The following is a 19,992-nucleotide window of genomic DNA, read 5'->3' as shown; positions in this document are numbered from 1 at the left end:
CATGGACCTTGAAATAGTCAAGGCTCACACCACATTTGCCGAGAATTTCGGAAAGAAACCACTTGGAGCAAGTCAAACGAATCAGGAGGACAGAGGAGAACAAAACGAAAAGAAGGACAATAAATAAGACCCTCAGGGTTGAGAATGGGGACATCTGATAACCATTTTACTCTACTTTACTCTCTTATTGAAACAAAGTACTACTCTCTCTAGGCGATCCAATCGAGCAAGTTGAATCAGTCAGCCTGGTTTGACCCAACCGGACATGACCCAATCGTTAAATTCCGCTGTCGTCACTTTGACCATCCTACTACTCATCTATCCATCAATATATTGTTATTTTCATTATAGTTTTATTATTTTCAATTAGCTCCCATTACAATCCGACTAACTTGAGCGTCGGAGTCCCTTTGGCTGACAGTCCACCGGTGCTCCCAATTGAATTCTCGTCTTTATCTCTTTGTTCTTGACAGGTTGCTAGTGCCCATCTAATCAATTGTAGGAAATCACCTCTACATGTTGTATTTGAATTTATCGTAATTTTTTTAGAATAATGATATGTGCACCAAAATTATGCACCAAAACATTACACCAACTGACGTGTGGGTCCCACCTGAAATAAATTTGATTAGTTAAATGAAATTATCATGTCAGTTGGTTTAATGTTTTGGTGCACATACCATTACTTTTTTTTAATACGGTTTTTTTTTTTTGGCAAAAGATCTCATTAATTAATTACTAAAACCTTTTCTTTTCTAACCAAACCTACTTTGTTAGAGGCTTTAATTAGCTAAAATTCTTACTCTGTGAATGTATAATATACTTATCTTTGTTGTTTTGATGCATAAGTCTCTTTGGGTCTTTCAAGCAGAAACTCTAGCTCCTTTGGTCATACTCAAATGGACTCAAGCTCTTTAATGTTCTAAGAATTATGTTTTCTGGTCTTGAAGTTTTATTGTCTAATTTCTGATGGCATCTCTTTCCCATATCAGTCACATTATTTATATTGCGACTCATAAATTAGTTTTTAGCGTGTTTTTTAGCTAGACAATGAGCATAATTGGTTGGAACATCTTCTTCCAACTTTTTGTATTCTTTTCAATGGAAAATGCAAAAAAATCATTTTTTTTTTTTTTTTTTAAAATGATGTCCTTTGGCTAGCTTCTCGAAGGGGGAAGGAAAAGAAAAGGCCAAACATACTATAAATCGACATTTGAAAGCACAAACAATGTGACTACATACATTTATAGTTATGTATAATATTCACATTTTCATATAGTGCCAAAAAAAAATGATGGGTCATCACCCAAATTTATAAAATCGTCCTAGTTATTATGACCTAAACCCTAGAAGCTTTTTTAAGCCATCTTTGCTTGTTGGTGCATGAATTATCTTTTTCTTCTTTTCCAAATAAAAAAAAAAATAGGCACCTATAATATAGAAAACAGAGAGGTAGTGTGACAACAATAATGATGACTAATGAAACCTATAAAAGAGGTTACTATATATCACTATAGAAGTAGGACAATGTTATACACAAATATCTATCTATATATATACATAATATATGTATATATATATTGATGATGCTGATGGTCCAGAAGAGAAATCCCACACGAGAAAATTGAGCTCATAATAAGTAATCTATAAGTGCAAGCAAGGTTTATACAGGCCACCGGCTTCAGTCCTCCCCGGCCACCACCACCACCACCACCGCCACCACCACTACTTTCCACGTGGTACCACCGCTTGCTTAAGAAGCTGAGAACTAAAGAGAAAAGAAGTAGAAAAAGTGCATTTTGTGGGAAATGTTTCTTTGGAAGAAATTAATATAAATATAAATCACGAGGGTTTGAATTCAACAACATTGTTTGTGTACAAAGCAAAGGCATGATGAGTTTGGTTTATTATTTACTTAATAATTCTTCACTCAACAAAACTACCCTTCTCTCTTTTTCTTTTTTCATTTTTGTTCCAAAGTCATCTCTTTCACTTCATATAAATAAAAATTATATATATATATATGTATATATATATATAGATGAGAATTCGAGAATTCTTGTAGGATTTTATTTTAAGTTTTATTGGTGTGGTTCTCAGTGTTATTGACTTGTGAACAGTTTTTTGTGTGATTTTTTTATGACCGTATATATTGTAGATATTTAGAGTATCTACAAATTTTCAGAAAATTCCGAATAACTTACAGTACCGAAAATATATTCAAATATGTTGTTGCACACGTGATTAATTTTTTTTATGTGCGTGGAAAACAACATGTTTGAACCTAGTTTTCGATACTGTAAACTATTCAGAATTTTCTGAAAATTTGTAAGATGCTCTAAATAACTACAACATACACGGTTCATAAAAAAAATCACGCCGAAAACCGTTTACGGATCAAAAATACTGAAGAACTCCACCAATAACGTTTAAAGGGAAACACTTGTACGAAAATTATCATATATATATATATACATGTATATGATTATGTATGGTCACAGCTAGCTTTCCAACCTGGCTTAATTGATCTAGCCGTTGGTTAATAATTGGCACCGACTTTATAGAACCATAAATAACACTTGTGTGTGATTTCACTGTTGAAACACAGTGTTTTAATTTGTGTGGATGTTTTTGTTACAACGTGAACCACACCATTGACCCATTTTGTTTATTTAATTTAAGGGAGCTTCCTACTTCTGCCTACTTGATATTCAATTCAATTTAGAGTCGTGATTTTTTAGAGTACTAATAAAATATATGTAAAACCAAGCAATAATTGTATATATATAAATAAAGAAATAACATTATTTTTGGTTTGTTTGTTTTGGGTGTTTTATAGAAAGGTTATATGAGTAATTAATTGGTGAGTTTATTATTATTGCGAGTCAAAAGTAAAATCTAGGAATTGGTAAACTACCTACTAAATGTAATGTATGTGTGTGTTTAAATTGACATTTGTCTAAGTAAGTCATACATATGAATTCTTACCAAGTCAAAAATTTATGAGAAAGTGATTTATTCTTAGGTTACTTGTGAATTATATGCAAACTAGGGTCTTGTCAAAAAGAAAAAAAAATTGTAACTTAGGTCAATTAGGACTATTAAGTGATGGTCATCCAATTTTTTTTTTTTTTTTGTTGATACATATATATATATATATGTTTATATAACAGACTTTTTAGACCTGTTATAAAACAACACCAAGAGAGAGACTATCTTTGGTTGATCAATATTGACCACTCTTATGAAATTGTGCATCCACATTTGATAACAAGTTTTAATAAGGTTTCATTAAGTAAAAAAAATTAATAAATAAATATTCTTATAAATCTACAGCTCTCAAATGTATAATCTTTATTAGATGTGTTTCACATAAATCCTTTTTAACTAAATAAAAGAAATCATCCAACCTAATATTTTTAGGCACCACTATGTCTATGTCCTAAGTCATGAAATTTTGCACAAAAAAAAAAAAAAAAAATGTGATCATAATTATTTGGCATACAATTTTGGAAGATTGAAACTTGAGACACCTCAATGATAACCCAAAACAAAAATAAGTGGAAATATAACGCAAAATGATTTTTATTATTATCATTATTATGGGAATATTGTTTTTGTACCATACATATAGGATAAATACTTTACTCAATAATTTTATCACTTTCAACATATATACTTAATCAAAATCATTACTTTAGACACTTCAATTCAATATACCAATCCAAAACAAAAATAGGATGAGAAAGGACAATAGGATATTTCCCTTATACAACTTTATTTATTATTGTTTGTAGTTTTGTAGGACAAAAAGGGCCACTTTCCCAAAGGTATGGGGGGAAAGAGGAGGAAAGAAGTAATAAAGAATATTACTAGATAAAGGTTTCAATTTTTTTTTGTTAGTTAGTTACAAATTTGAATAATTTCTTAATTAGAATTTAAATCTATAATTTTTTTTTATTTTAGAATAATTAGTAAAAATAGAACCTTTTTATAATGCCACCTTATAAAATAATCTTTCAAAAATATTGTATGGTAGTCAGTGTTTTAGCTATGTCTATTTATCAATGACATTCACTAGGTACTTTTCTTCTTTTATTGTGTTTTATTTTTCTAAATCGGATTTTCATTAATATGCAGAAGGTGTTATTTTACAAAAAAATTATTATATAAAACAATTATAAAAACAAAACTATTTTTACCAAACACTCTCTAATTTTATGAATATTGTTATAATTTAATATCAGTGTCATATATTCAATTTTAAATTTAAAAATTTGAACACACATTTATTTTAAATTTAATTATTTAAAACCCTATATCAAATTCATCTATAAATTAATTTTCCATTTAGCAACACTCTAATTTTATTCCTCTCATAAATATTTTAAGGTGTAAAGGATAAAGTTGGGTGAATAGTACATTGAGAGTTACGCAAAGGAAGCAGAGGCATAGAAGAAGAAGAAGAAGAAGTAAGTAAGCCGAGCTCAGCTTCATTCACCGCACTACTCAAACACACAGCCGACCACTCTGGTTGAGCTTGTGTTTGTGTATGTATATGTGTATATGTATATGTATATGTATATATGTATATGTAAATGTATATGTATATGTATATGTATATGTGTGCGAGCTTTGGTTTGGTTTGGTTTTCATTTTTTTCATAAACTTGTTTGATAGTGCTTCATTTCGAAGCAATCAATGACGAAACAAACAAACAAATATTGAATAAAATATTGAATTATTATTTTTATTTAAAACCCAAAAAAGAAAAGAAGAGAAAGAAAAGAATCCATAGCTGTCGTTTCTGCGTATTTGGGGAAGCTTACGAAGCCGTGTGGGTGTCATGGGTTTGGCTCATGATCTGCCCCATTCTCGCCCAACCCTTTTCCATTTTTGTCATTTAAGTATTGGGTTTTCTTTCATTTTGTGTCTGTGATGGTCTTTGCCGTGGTGGGTATCGCCCAAGTTTCTGATCACGAAGATTTGAAGGATATTTAAGCTTTCTTTTTCCGTGATCTGATTGCGTAGACCTGTTTTAGATAAGGATATTGATGAGATTTGTCTTCAACCATTTCAGATTCTTCTAGTTATTCATGTTGGTCGTCAATTATTGAGGTTAGTCTCTTTCTCATTCTTTCTTTTTTCCCTTTTTGGGGTTTCTGTATATCTTTTGATAAAGTCTGTGCGAGCTGCAACTTTGAAACTTTTTTTTATTGGAAGGTGAAACTGCACAGCTTCATTTTGGAAAAGATGGGCTTTGCTTGGTTTTGTTTGAAGGAATCTTTTACTTGGAACAGAGTAAAAGTTTGATTCTTGGCTTATTTTAAGTAGAAGGGGAGAAAAATTAAAAAAAAAAAAAATTAAGGACTTCTAAGAATCTACAGGAAAAGATTGTGTCGAGGTTCAATAAATTAGCTTTGTGTGTGAACTGAATTTGAGACGTTTTGTTAGGAGGAGGATTAAGTATATGATAGGTCATAAGCGTGGAAAAGGGGGGAGAAGTCTAAAGGAAAAGGCACAAAAGTGAGAATTTTACTATTTAAAAAAGGAGGGAGAAGAAAAGTAAAGAGAATAACCTTACAGGGATGATCATAACCCAGAAGTAGAAGTGGCAAGTAAGGATTGATTCTAAAATCTCAACATCACATCCTAATATGCTTTGTACATGCACACAACACAAACACCTAACAAAACATGTTTCCCTTTAAGTTTTTATTTATATTAGTTCATTGTCTTCTAAAGTCTCCAAATTTTATCGCTGGGTTGTGTTGCTCATAGTTTAATAAGCTTTGACCAACTGTATGCTGTAAAACTTATGTTGTTCTAATTATCCTTCTTGTGAATTTATTTTAAATGGGTGTTGATTAGTTTTGTTTATGTTATGGTCATCTGTAGGAAAATGGCGACTTTGGTTGATCCCCCTAATGGAGTCAGGCAACAAGGAAAGCATTACTACTCAATGTGGCAAACTTTGTTTGAGATTGACACCAAGTATGTTCCTATCAAACCAATAGGGAGAGGTGCCTATGGTGTGGTGTGCTCATCCATCAATAGGGAAACAAACGAGAAAGTTGCCATCAAGAAGATCAACAGCGTCTTTGAGAACCGCATAGATGCCCTGAGGACTCTGAGGGAGTTGAAGCTTCTTAGGCATATCCGTCACGAGAATGTGATTGCTTTAAAGGATGTTATGATGCCTATTCATAGGACAACTTTCAAGGATGTTTATCTGGTTTATGAGCTCATGGATACTGACCTCCATCAAATTATTAAGTCCGCACAACCGCTTTCTAGTGATCACTGCAAATACTTTTTATTTCAGGTACTAGATTGAATCTCAAGCTTGCACTATATGCCTGTTTTACAATTTTTTTAAGTACTGCTTCCAATGGATTGATGCAATTTTCGATCCCATTACATATGAATGTTTCACTGTTGTCACTTTTAATCTGTATCACTCGTTACAGTTGCTTCGTGGGCTCAAGTATCTTCACTCTGCGAACATCCTTCACCGTGACCTGAAGCCCGGGAACCTCCTTGTCAATGCTAATTGTGACCTAAAGATATGCGATTTTGGTCTGGCAAGAACCAGTGGAGGAAATGGCCAATTCATGACAGAATATGTTGTCACTCGTTGGTATCGTGCACCAGAGCTACTTCTCTGTTGTGACAACTATGGAACCTCCATTGATGTCTGGTCTGTAGGATGCATATTTGCTGAAATCCTTGGTCGAAAACCAATCTTTCCTGGAACTGAATGCCTCAACCAGCTAAAGCTAATCATCAATGTTCTTGGCAGCCAGCGTGAAGTTGATACTGAGTTTATTGATAATCCAAAGGCCAGAAAGTTCATAAAATCCCTGCCTTATTCTAGAGGGACACATTTTTCCAGGCTATATCCCCATGCTGATCCATTAGCCATAGATTTGCTGGAGAGAATGCTTGTGTTTGATCCAACAAAGAGGATCACTGTCACAGAAGCACTCCAACACCCTTACATGGCAGGACTTTACGATTCGAGACGCAATCCTCCTGCCCAGGTCCCAATCAGCCTTGATATAGATGAGAATTTGGTGGAACCTATGATAAGGGAGATGATGTGGAATGAGATGCTTCATTACCATCCTGATGCTGCTACTGTCAATATATGAGTAAAATGTTACCTTCATAAAGACCTTTCTTGACTTGTGTTGCTTCTCTTAATGAGCTTTTGGAACCAGCAGTACCTTCTATCTACTATTATTTTTCTATGAACTACTACCTCAGCATTTGAATTTTAACACCATGATTCTACTTTCAAAGATTTTGTTTTTAACAACTACTTTAGTAGTTCGAGATCTTTGCATAGCATGGTTATCTTGTAACGTGTAAATAATTATGCTAGTTACTTATAATTATGAGACTTTGACTTTGCAATTCTACTCTGTTATGTAGTTTATTTTGAGGCACTATTTCCTTTGAAGAACTGAAGGAGTGGAATAAATTTGAATCTTTTTACCATACCCATTTGTTTATTTTTGGTATATATGATGATACAGTGAGTTTTCTTTGGTTTGAGGACTGTTGGAATGAAACTTCAAATCAAAATTTAAGAGCTCTGGTGATATTGTAAAAACATGCTTTTATGATATGCTTTAAGTATTACTTATGTGATGCCAAGGACAATCATGTTTGTTAGGAAAGGTAATTTATAAGATCCTTGAATAAGTGGGATAAGACTCATTAAATGCCAGCTGAGGCTTACCACACTGGATAAAAAGGGTAAAATGGAACAAATATATTGGATAATAAAGATCCATGTGAATATTCCTAAAGTGTCAAACATCTCTCTCTTGGACTTTCTCTCTCTTTTTCTTGTGTTTATTGCTATTAAGTGTTGCATTTCTCACGTAGTACTTGTTTTGTATTCATCATAAAAAGAACAAAAAAATAAAAAGTCATTTTCTGTTCCATGTTCATATTTTACGAACTTTATTTTTTATTTAGAAAATATAAAAGAGAACTTAACATATGGGAAACTTAACTAAACTTAACATATATATGGATAAAAAAATAATTAAGCTAAATATGGTAATACACGGTTAATAGAAAAATATAAATATGGAATTCCCATAAACTAAACAAACAGATTCCCATAATTTTCTCGCCCACTGCCAATCAAGAAATTTTTTGTCTGCGTACAGCAATTCATCGACCATTTTTTCCGATCACAACTTCATATTCTCCATTGTTTCCGATCAATATCCAATCAAGAACTGGTCGCTGCTACTCTCATCATCGTCTCCGATCAAGAACTGGTAGCTGCTACTCTCATCATCGTCTCCTTTCTCCAGTCATCAAATTAAAAATTCAATTCAATTTCAGATCTTCTTCTTCTTCTTCTCCGGCAAATCTTCTTCTTCTTCTTCTCCGGCAGATCTTCTTCTCCGATTTCATCCCCTGCTTTTACGTTCGTTCAACTCAGCAAAAGCAGAAATCCATCAACTTCTCTGATTTCTCAAACAGGTAAGCAAATCTTTCTTCAAATATACGACATGCAAAATATTTACATTAATAATCTGCAAATTACTTCCTGATAAAATTCTTGACTCAAACTACTTGTTTCAAAACTTTTTTAATTACACACGTGAAACCAGTTACATCACAAAAAAGTTCAACATTACATAATTCAAATATTACAAAATAATATAAAAATAACAACAAAATAAATTCTGAAACCAGTTACATACGAAAAATAATAATAATAACATTCTGCATAATAAATTATCATGAAAAATGTAAAAATACAAACTGATTTACGTTTATGAAACCAGTTACACAATATAATTTTAACTTTGCATATTTGAAAATAAAAATAAAAAGACAACACATTCACTAAAGTAACCAGTTACACACACAAAAACAGAATTTAATGCAACATAAATAATTATGGAACCTGGAAAATAGTTCTCGATTCAGAAAAAGAAACCAGTTACTAAAATAATTTCAACATTAATAATATTCATTCACTAACACAACCAGATACATTTTAAACATCACTAAAAAATTATGTTGTGCTATATTGCAGATATGGAGACCATAATGACATTGATTCGTTTTGGAGGAAAATGGAGAGATAGATATCAGTATGATGAGTACACCATGACTGGACTGATAATACTAACAAATTGTTCTCTAAACAATTTGATTCATTTAGTGAAAACTGAAATAAAATGCAATATTGAAAATATTGAGCTGAGTTACCAGTTATCACCAGGTATGCCACCAATGAAATTACTCACTGACAATTCAGTCCTATTCTACATTGAGCTGAAAAAGAAGCAAAATGAAGTAACTGGGCTACCACTATGCATCACCACTGTTGATCAAACAATAGCTGAAACTGTTCAACACACTACATATGAAGAAGAAACACAAAAACAGAACACAGATTTAGAAAAGCTAGTTCTTCAACTAAACAACGAGCAATCAGCTACATAATTACAATATCACGAAGCAACCTACACAAGAAATAACCAGGTACAAACATTCCCAAATACTACAGACATAGCTGATGATGTAGCAAAATTTATCATAGAGAGAACAGAAGAAAACAAAAGAAAAAGAAAAGAAGAAACAGAAATTATAACTGATCATAAAATTTTCAAAGTTGAAGAAGGCCAGATTTTTAAGGACAAAAAGCTCTTAAAATCTGCTCTATGTTATTATGCTATGATCCACAACTTCCAATTCAAGACAAAAAGATCTGAACCAAGAGAGTACCTGGTAACCTGTGTGGATGACAATTGTAACTGGTTACTTAGAGCTTCAAAGTTCAGGAAAACAGAAACATTTAAAATCAGAAAGTATGTAAAAACTCACACCTGCTCCTTGGATATCATTATGGAAGACCACAGGCAGGCTAATTGCAATGTCATTGGGGAACTAATAAAATCAAAATACATGTCAATAAAGAGAGTACACACACCACATGACATAATCAACGACATGCTAGATGATTTTGGTGTTTCAATGGGGTACCAAAAAGCCTGGAGAGCAAGAGAAAAAGCTATAGAATTGGCAAGGGGAAACCAAGATGATTCATACCAAAAACTTCCCATCTACCTTCACATGCTAAAAGTTTCGAACCCAAGTACAATTACACACCTGGTTACAGACAATACAGATCACTTCAAATATATGTACCTAGCATTTGCAAATTCCATCAAAGGATGGAAACACTGTAGGCCAGTCATTGTGATAGATGGAACTTACTTGAAGACATCATTTGGGGGAACTTTATTCACTGCTTCAACAATGGATGCTAACAACAACATATTCCCATTAGCCTTTGGAATAGGAGACTCTGAAAATGATTCATCATGGTTATGGTTTTTCACAAAGCTAAAGGAGACATATGGAGAAAGAGAAGGTATTGTTTTCTTCTTTATATTCTTATTGAAACAAACTAAACTCATAAAATTATCAGTTTAATAATAATCCAGCAATAAAATAGAGAAAACAGTGCAAAAAAAAAAAAATAACAGTCATATAAATTAATGAAACCAGTTACTCAGTTAATACTTAATAACCAGTTACTCCATTGTGATTTTGCAACCAGGTATGACAATCATTTCAGATAGGCATAAAAGCATAGAAAATGCTATAGACGATGTATACCCAAAAGCTTTCCATGGAGCATGCATATTCCACCTGTTAAACAACATCAAAGTCAATTTTGGTGTCCATGGGGAGGACCTAAACCTAAACTTTGTCAAAGCAGCAAAGGCATACAGGGTACAATCATTTGAGCACTACATGCATGAAATAGACAAGATTGACACACGCATAAGACCATATTTACAAAAAATTGGATATTCAACTTGGTCTAGATGCCATGCTCCAACAAGAAGATATACAATGATGACATCAAATATAGCTGAATCAATAAATGCTGCATTGAAAGCTGCAAGAACACTGTCAATCACTACAATGATGGAGGGCCTTCGAAGTTTAGTTCAAAAATGGGTATGGAAAAATGGTAATGAAGCAAACGGAACATTCACACAAGTAACACCAGATACTGAAACTGTGCTTAGAGAAAACTTTATTCGTGCCATTAAATTTCAGGTACCTGACATATATTGAGCACTGAATATTATTTATAAAAACTTTTAGTAACCAGTTACTCAAAAATATCACAGTATCCAGTTTCTAACATGTGTTTCTCTACTAAAATAAACAGGTCTTCCCAGTAAACACTATACTGTACCAAGTTGTGGTTGAACAAAAAAGAAATTTTTTTGTCAACCTAATGGAGAAAACATGTGAATGCAAAAGATTCCAACAAGACGAAATACCATGTGCACATGCAATAGCAGTATTCGCCAAAACACGGCTGAAAACATATGATTATGTTGCTGATTACTACAAAACTACAACTATGAAAGCAACATATGATTCAACTGTTCATCCATTGCAAAATGAAAGCGAATGGACACTGCCAGAGACTTTAAACATAATTGTCCTACCACCAAAATCAAGAAAACCACCAGGGCGCCCTAGACGGAAAAGAATCAGATCTAGAGGAGAACCAAAGGTGCAAAGAAAATGTGGAAGATGCGCGCAGCAAGGGCATAATAGAAAAACATGCAGGAATGAACCAATCCCAAAGCTGCGAAACACAACAAAGTCAAAGAAAATAGACAAATAATTTTCTAAAGAATAGATATACTACAATTTCAATATTTTCATTTGATGTAATAAAATTGTATCCTAATGTTTTCTACTTCAATAAAAGTACAAACTTTTTAAACATTTTACATTTTATAAATTTGATACTCAACTTCATGGTTCCAAACACAAAGATATTCCAAATTTGGAGACTCAAGTACCTGGTTACAACACATATTATAGATAAAAAAAAAAACAGATACTATAAGTAAATTTAACAAACAACTACATAAACATGTAACAAACGATATAAAAACCTAATTATATAACCACAAATCTTTCCCAAAAAAAAAAACATAAATATTATAAACTTGATACTCAACTTCTAGGTTCCAACACAAGATATTCAAAAACTGAAAATTCAAGTACCTGGTTACAACACATAAAAATATAAAAAAATAAAAAGCAGTTACTATAAGAAATTTTAACAAACAACTATATATTAATAAAACCAACTACTTTAAAAACCTAGTTATATAATCACAAATCGTTCACAAAAAAAAAACACACAACAAACAAAAATAAATAAAAAAATAATTAAAAAAATAGAAATAAAAACTAAAGAAATAGTAACCAGTTACCTGAAACATATAGCTTTTACAATCTAACACAGAAGTAACCGGTTACACCATCTTCATACAATAATAATTGAAACGTATATGAAAAAAAAACATGTACATGATAATATCTTCACACTTTAAAAAAAAATCACCAACTCTATTGAAAAAAAAAACATACACATTAAAATAAAATACAGTAAAATTTTTTTTATATTAAGCCAAAAGTTGAAACCAATTCTTTACATTGACCAAAAAAAAAAATAAACCATACATAAGTCCAGTACTAAAACAGTATCCACTTACAAAACACAACTTCACTATTAAACGAAGAAAGAAAAAAAAGACATCGTCGTTAATACAACTTTAAAAAAAAAACTCCAACATCTCTACTTATAATTCCTCCTCCTCTTTGATTTATTTGATGGAGCATCATCTTCTGTCTTGTACCCACCAATCTGCTTCTTTTTTGCATGACTATACAAGTTAATGGCAAGATAATCACGATAGGTAGCAATTTTGGCAGCCATGTTCTTCAGGATGTTATCAATCTTCCCATGGATAAACAAATCAGCATACTTGATAACAAATACTCCACAATCACTGCAAAAAAAAAAACACAAAAAACAACATATGAAATTATTTAAAAACAAACAAAATAGAAAAATAAACAACAATATACAAAAAACCAGTTACTTACTTATCCTCTTGAAATGGCAAGTCTTTGGCAAAGTTAAAATCAATTGGATCCTTCTTCCCAATAGAATATGGACCAACATTCAAATCCAAATCTTTCCTAGAACAATAAAAATCAAGAAAATCTAGGAAATATGGTAAAACAACAGAATAAGCCTTCACATATGGCAAAGCAATACTCTCATTCTTCTTCCCTGTCAAAGAATTGTTAACATCCTACTTTTAATGGAAAAGTGAATAAAAACCCAATGCAACTGAACCTTCACATGCACAGGAAAAAGAACATGATCCACATCCACCCAAGGAGTGTTACAAAACAAATAATCACCAATAATGTAATCTGAAATTAGATTATCAAAACGAATGCTGCTTGAATCACATTTGGCTGCCACAAAGTTATCATACAAACCCTTGATAGTTGCATCAAACCAAGAGTCTGTAGTTGTAACCCTCTTGTTCAAACCATCAATCAGCTTAATCTTCTTCCTCAAGTAATAAAAACATACATTTATATGCTACAAAAAATAAATAAACATACAAAAGTTAGGAACCTGGATACTAGCCAATATATAATAAAAAAAAACAAATTACACACAATGCTACAAGAACCTGGTTACTACCCATAAATAATAAAAACAATTTACAAAGAGTAGTAAAAGGAACCTGGTTACGTGTCTTAACCATGATCAACAACAAAAACAAAAATATCTAAACAAACAAAGACTAATTAAGAAACATTATACCAAGAACCTGGTTACTAGCCAATATATAATAAAAAAAAAACAAGTTACACACAATGCTTTAAAGAACCTAGTTACTACCCAAAATTTAAAAATAATTTACACACTTATTAACAGGAACCTGGTTACTTGACTTAAACATGATCAACAAAAAAAAAATCTAAACAAACAAATACTACTAAATAAACATTATAACAAGAACATGGTTACTTACAGTGTCCATAAGATCCTCCCCACAAGTTTGAAGCTTGTAAAACCACATTTTCTCACAAATTTTAACAAAAGAATAATCCATTGGTGGATTGATAATGTTATTGACATCAGAAAATTTCTTCTTCCTTCAAAACAAAAATATATATATATATATATTAACAAACAATTAAATATCAATAATAATAATATTAAACAAAATATAAAAAAACATACTTATTCTTAAAATTCATTTTATCCTCAATCCAAGAAATATAATCCAGACAATCATTCTTTGAAACATTCTGCCCAATTTCATTTTCAAATGGAAGCAATCCTCTAACAATCACCACTTCCTCTCCCTTCCTCTTCACAGTTTCTTTTACTTCAGAAGAACCAAACTCAGTAACAAAAGGAGACTTGACATGAGTACTAGGTTTAGGCTCCCTCTTTTCAATAGCAACAGGAACCTCATCATCATCACCAACCATCACAACCTTCCAATCATTCTTACTCCCACTAAATATCTTTTCTCCTTCTGCATACTTAAGAGTTTTATCAATAACACTCAAAATCTCTGGATCCACATAAACTTCTTCAAAACTTAAACCAACTGAACTGAACTCAGGCTTCTTTGAAAAATCCTATAATGAATAACAATAAAATCAATTACAACAAATTCAATTTTAAATAAAATAATACAAGAAACAAAAACAAAAATAAATTAACCTTATCTCCACCCACAACATTTGACAACTCCAACCCAGAATAAACAGCATCAAAATTTTCATTTAAATCCTTCTCGACACCCTTAAAGAAATAATGAAACTGGTTACAACAGTAACTGGTTACACTAAACAACTACAAAAACACAACATACTATTAAGAAACATAAACCAATTACCTTACTACCATCAGACTCTTCAGCTGAATCATTTCCACAATCCTAGCCAAAAAAAAAAAAAAACAATCTGGTTACAACTAAAAATGGTTAAAAAAAACAATAAAGCATAAAAACAAACAAGTTACCTTAGAATCATCAGAAATAGGACTGGAAACATTATCAAAATCAGCTGGCTTTTCCCCTTCATTAAAACCAGCACTTTCATCACTTGTATTTGCAACTTTTTCAGAATTTTTTGCAACAAATTTTGCAATCATTGCAGATAAATCACTGAGTTTCCCCATGAACTCAGACCTCATAACTGCAATGTCACTAATAATAGTTTCTTGGCATGCTTTTATTGATGAGATTGATTCACAAATCAATCTCAACTTTTCACTATCAACCTAAAAAAACAAAATAAAATACTTTACAAAACAGCAAAAAAAAAAAAAAAAAACATAAAAAGAAACCTATAAATTTCAAAACAAAATTATATTTTTTTTTAACTAAAACAAACAACAAAATTAACCAGTACCTGGGAACCCGGACTACTGTCTCCATCTTCAGCACACACCTTCGGCAAGTATAGAGGCTCAAACTTAAACTTCTTTACTGCCAGTTTTTTTCTCTCCTCAGAAGACGGATAGACATTCAGGATAGTCAACTGAATAAATTAAAAATATATATATACTAAATCAAGAAAAATGGTTACCATCAACTGAAACCAGGTACACAAACAAAAATCCAAAAATGAATCAAACAAATTTAGCAAGAAACCAGTTACAAAACAAAAAGATTATACCTTCTGATTGTTGAAAACCTTTCCCACCAAGTTTGCATAGAAGGCATTATCTGTACTCTTCCAATTCAACAAACGTGGAAATTTTTTCCCAATCCGTTGACAAAACTCAGGACTCAACTCAGCTATACTTTCATATATCCATACAAGAAAAGCAATGGGAAACCCAAGAAGTTTGTAAGGGTGAAGGCCAACCTTCCCATCAACAAACAGTCCATCAAAAATTTTATTCCCACCCTTCAAAGCAGTTTTCAAATAATGAAAATTCCTATCCCATACAAACTTGCCAAAACTAATATTTTCTAATTCAGAAAAATCTCGATCAACCATATCAAAAAAGAAATCATCAACCAACTTATCACTAGTATAGCCGTACAAATAGTTAACTAGGATATGAACTATACCCAATTTCACAACATCCTCATCATCAACTAGATCCTTACTAATAAAAGCATTGCGTAATTCAGACTTTGACACCTTACCAACAAAACGGTCAAATATTTTTTTCTTAAACAAAACTTTTTTTTTTGAAAACGACTTAAATCAAAATCACCATCACATCTAAGACCTGTAACTAGAGCAAACTCTTCAATAGAAAACCTACACACTCTACGACCAAGCTTAAACCACATTTCTTCTTCCTCCCTCTCATGAGAGACCTCTCTCAATAACACAAGTTGCGCAAGTTGAGTTTGAAAATGAATATCACATACTTCTAAGAAGTGCCCAAATGGGGTCTTCTTAAACAATGATTTCTGACTTTTCGTCAACTTAGATTTCAAGTCAGTAATGACACTCTTGTCATTAAAATGTTGAACCTTACTACCAAACCTCTTGGAGGGGTTTATCTTTAAATGAGCCTGCAGAAAAAAAAACAAAACAATTAAACTTGCAACCAGTTTAAAAAAATATAAACATGAAAAATTGATAAGTACTTTACATTTATAAAACCACTTATATGTATTTAACTTTGTATGGTTGAAATATACATATATAAAAAAAAAAAAACAATTCATTCACTAAGGTAACCAGTTAAAAAATTATTAAGCAAAATCGTTCACTGTTATCTACAAAGTAACCAGGTACATATGTAACCAGGTACACATTAAACCAGGTACAAAAAAAATAATAAAACAGTTTAACAAAAAAAAAAAAAACACAACAATAACAATAAAACAAACACAAAACAGAATTTAAAATTATGCAAATTAACTACAAATCTACAAGAACCAAGATACACAACCATAAAAAAAATTAAAAAAACAGAATCCACATGTAACCAGGTACACATGTAACCAGGTACAAAAAAAAACAGTTTAACAACAAAAGAAAACACAACAATAACAATAAAACAAACACAAAACAGAATTGAACATTATGCAAATTAACTACAAAACTTCAAGAAACCAGATACACAACCATAAAAAAATAAAACAAACATAATCCACCCAATGTGAAACACAATAACAGAAACATAAACAGATGAACAATTTTTTATTATAATAATTAAAAAAATAAACACATACCACAACATGTTTAGTCTCGTGAGAATCATTTCCAGCATCCTTACTACCAGATGCACACGAATCCTTCGTCTGTTTAACAGTAGAAGGCGATTTACTTGACTTCCTTGCAACAGAGGAAGGGGATTTACTCTTCTTCCTTGCAACAGACTTCAAATGTGTAATGTTACTCCTTCGAGGAAGAATCTCGCCAATATCATCCCCTACATTCTTCGATTCATCCTCTACTATACCAGAAATTTTCTTCTCAGAACCAGAAACACCACCGCATTCACCACAGTGATCCATCACACAAATTCGAGCAAGAGAAATATACAATGCACTGCATAAAAAAAAACAAACAACACAAATGAAAAAAAAATAACAGATATACATATATATAGAGCACAAATTACAAATAACTACCCATAAATTTCCCAAATAATAAACTGATCAAAAACTGACAAAAACCCCACTAAAAAACTAACGATGAAATCGTGAACCAAAAATAAAAACCACCATTAACACAGATTAAAAAATAACCACCCACGACAGAAAAATATATAATACAAAGCAAAATTAACAATCAATTTACATTAAAAAAATAAAAAAAATGAAAAAACTGAAACCGGGTACTCACCGATACGAAAACACCACAAAGAGGCACAAATCCACAACGAGAAACTTATAAAAATCCTAAGAAAAAGAAAAAAAAGAAGAAATCAACACAAAAAACAAAATGCTGAAAGAAAGAAAAACTTCGAACCAAACGATATATAAAAAACGTGATACTGAAGCAAACGGAGAAAGACATACCTGAAACAAGGTACTCACCGAGACGAAGACACGCACAGAGGGCACAAAATCGACAACAAAAAACTCAAATAAACCCTAACACAAGAACGAAAACTAAGAACACAAATCACCACTGAAGAAAACGTGATACTTAATAAAATATACTAATAAAATTGATAAAACGTGAAGCAGATAAAAACGTGATAGAACATATGTACTCAAGTACCTGCATGCATACTGAGAATTGATTTCCTTACAAAAAAAAATTCAAAAAAAATAAAATAATAAAATAATATAAAAAATACATAAAATGACTGAAAAGCCCTCACAAAAATACACATAAATGCATAATAAACAAACTACTGAAATAAAATTTTCTTACAAAAATGTTTACCAAAATAATAATAATAAAAAGACAAAAATCCCCTCATAAAAATACCCCTATAGAATAAAAAAACGTATACAAAAAAATATGGGATACAAAAGCAACGTTTCGATAAATATGGGAAAACAAAACCCATAAAAAAGGAAAACAACAAAAAAACCCATAAAAAATGCACCCAAAAAAAAAGCCATATATATCAAATTTTATTGAATTTTCCCACACTTCATGTAAATTCCTCAATATAAAAAGATTTACAAGCTTTATTGTTTGGAAAATCTACAAGAATGCACTAAAAGTTAAAAAAAATATGAAAAATACCGAATTTTTGGATAAAAACTCGGAGTGGCAAAAGTGTAAATACGGAATAACTTTTAAATCGTAAATAAAAGTGATAAAATACAATTTTTTGTGATCAACGTTTATAAACTTGTAAATATCAGTTATAAAATTGTAAATATCTGTTACATGTTTGTAAATACTATTTACAAAAATTAGTTTTAGAATTTTAGTTTTTTGTACATAAAACTTACGAACAAATTCGTAACTAATTTTTTATTTTTGTAACAATAATTTACAAAATTAGATTCATAACTAGGAAATATATTTTTGTAACTAACATTTACAAAAATAATTTATAGTTAAGAAATTGTAACCAAAATTTACTTTAAAATATTATATTTTTCCATATGTTACAATATTGTACCAAAAAATTACAGGAACCATCAAATTTATATTATACAACTTAAAAATATAAATTTAAGATATTCATTATTTATAAAAAACTTTATTATATATATTTATATAAAAATGCAGTTAGTGAATTACAATAATTTTGTAAACAAGTTTAATATTTTTGTAACAACAGTTTGAAAAACTAATTTCACAATCAAGAAGTTTATTTTTGTAACTAATATTTACATAAATATTTATAAATTTATTTAACATGATTGTTACAAAAATTTACAAAACTAATTTTTTAATTTTAAAATATATTTTTGCAACATAGCTTAAACTTTGACTAGATTAAGATTTTAGTTTAACATTGAATGTTCAGATTTGACTAGCTATGATTTTCAAAACAATATAATATTTTTTTATCACTATCTTTCCTACTACCATTAATATATGTTACAAAAATTTATGAATATATATATAATAAAATTGAAAGATTATTTATATCAATTTAAATAAAAATAGGATAAACAAATTAATTATAAAAAGTAATATGAATGGAGAGCAAAAAAAAAGTGAAACCCCCATATTTTATTATTATTACTAGCATAAAAAAAATATGAAGATGAACTAAAATTACTGACAAAAAAAAGACAAAAGAAAAAAAAACAGAAGTCTACATAATGGAAAAAAAAAGTGATATATTATAATATATATGCATAAATATATATATTTATATATTTATTTTGAAGTTTATAAGTAGATAGTATTATATAAATATATATATCTATTTAGTTATAAATAATATATTGGTCAAATAAATTTTAAGGGAAAGAGAAGTGTTATACGGGAACTAAGAATAAATTTTAAGATTTATGTGTAATTATTTTAGTTTACCGTAAAAAAATAATATTTTTTTAATATTACCGTGAATATTGTGATTTTCCCTTATTGTTTTCCTCATGGATTAGGCCATTGTGCATGTAAATTGGGCCCTTGGTGGTTAAAATTAGGCCAAATTTGTCTTTGAGAGCCCACATTTTTTTGTTGCAGAAA

General features: G+C 30.6%; 2 protein-coding genes across 4 annotated transcripts; both read left to right on the top strand.

The window, feature by feature from the left end:
- The first annotated feature begins 4,372 nt into the window (after nucleotides 1-4,372).
- LOC133812680 (mitogen-activated protein kinase 7) lies at nucleotides 4,373-7,505 on the top strand. Of its 3 annotated transcripts, none has more exons than XM_062246480.1 (4): nucleotides 4,373-4,472; nucleotides 5,081-5,118; nucleotides 5,899-6,325; nucleotides 6,471-7,505. In XM_062246480.1, exons 3-4 carry the CDS (start codon nucleotides 5,903-5,905, stop codon nucleotides 7,152-7,154), a joined length of 1,107 nt encoding a protein of 368 aa, XP_062102464.1. In that variant the 5' UTR covers nucleotides 4,373-4,472; nucleotides 5,081-5,118; nucleotides 5,899-5,902; the 3' UTR covers nucleotides 7,155-7,505. The 3 variants fall into 3 exon arrangements, with proteins under 3 accessions (XP_062102464.1, XP_062102462.1, XP_062102463.1); XM_062246479.1 differs by lacking the exon at nucleotides 4,373-4,472 and adding an exon at nucleotides 5,224-5,618 and having other exon boundaries at nucleotides 4,615-5,118; XM_062246478.1 differs by lacking the exon at nucleotides 4,373-4,472 and having other exon boundaries at nucleotides 4,610-5,118.
- Nucleotides 7,506-9,885: 2,380 nt separating this feature from the next.
- Nucleotides 9,886-11,695, top strand: LOC133780993 (protein FAR1-RELATED SEQUENCE 5-like). Its single transcript, XM_062220282.1, has 3 exons — nucleotides 9,886-10,414; nucleotides 10,604-11,112; nucleotides 11,228-11,695. The coding sequence occupies exons 1-3, from the start codon at nucleotides 9,886-9,888 to the stop codon at nucleotides 11,693-11,695; spliced, it is 1,506 nt and encodes a 501-aa protein (XP_062076266.1).
- The last annotated feature ends 8,297 nt before the right edge of the window (nucleotides 11,696-19,992 follow it).

Source organism: Humulus lupulus, chromosome 1 (assembly GCF_963169125.1).
Source record: "Humulus lupulus chromosome 1, drHumLupu1.1, whole genome shotgun sequence".
Taxonomy (NCBI): domain Eukaryota; kingdom Viridiplantae; phylum Streptophyta; class Magnoliopsida; order Rosales; family Cannabaceae; genus Humulus; species Humulus lupulus.
Note: the sequence above shows the minus strand (reverse complement) of the source record. Positions and strands in the feature narration are given on the sequence as shown.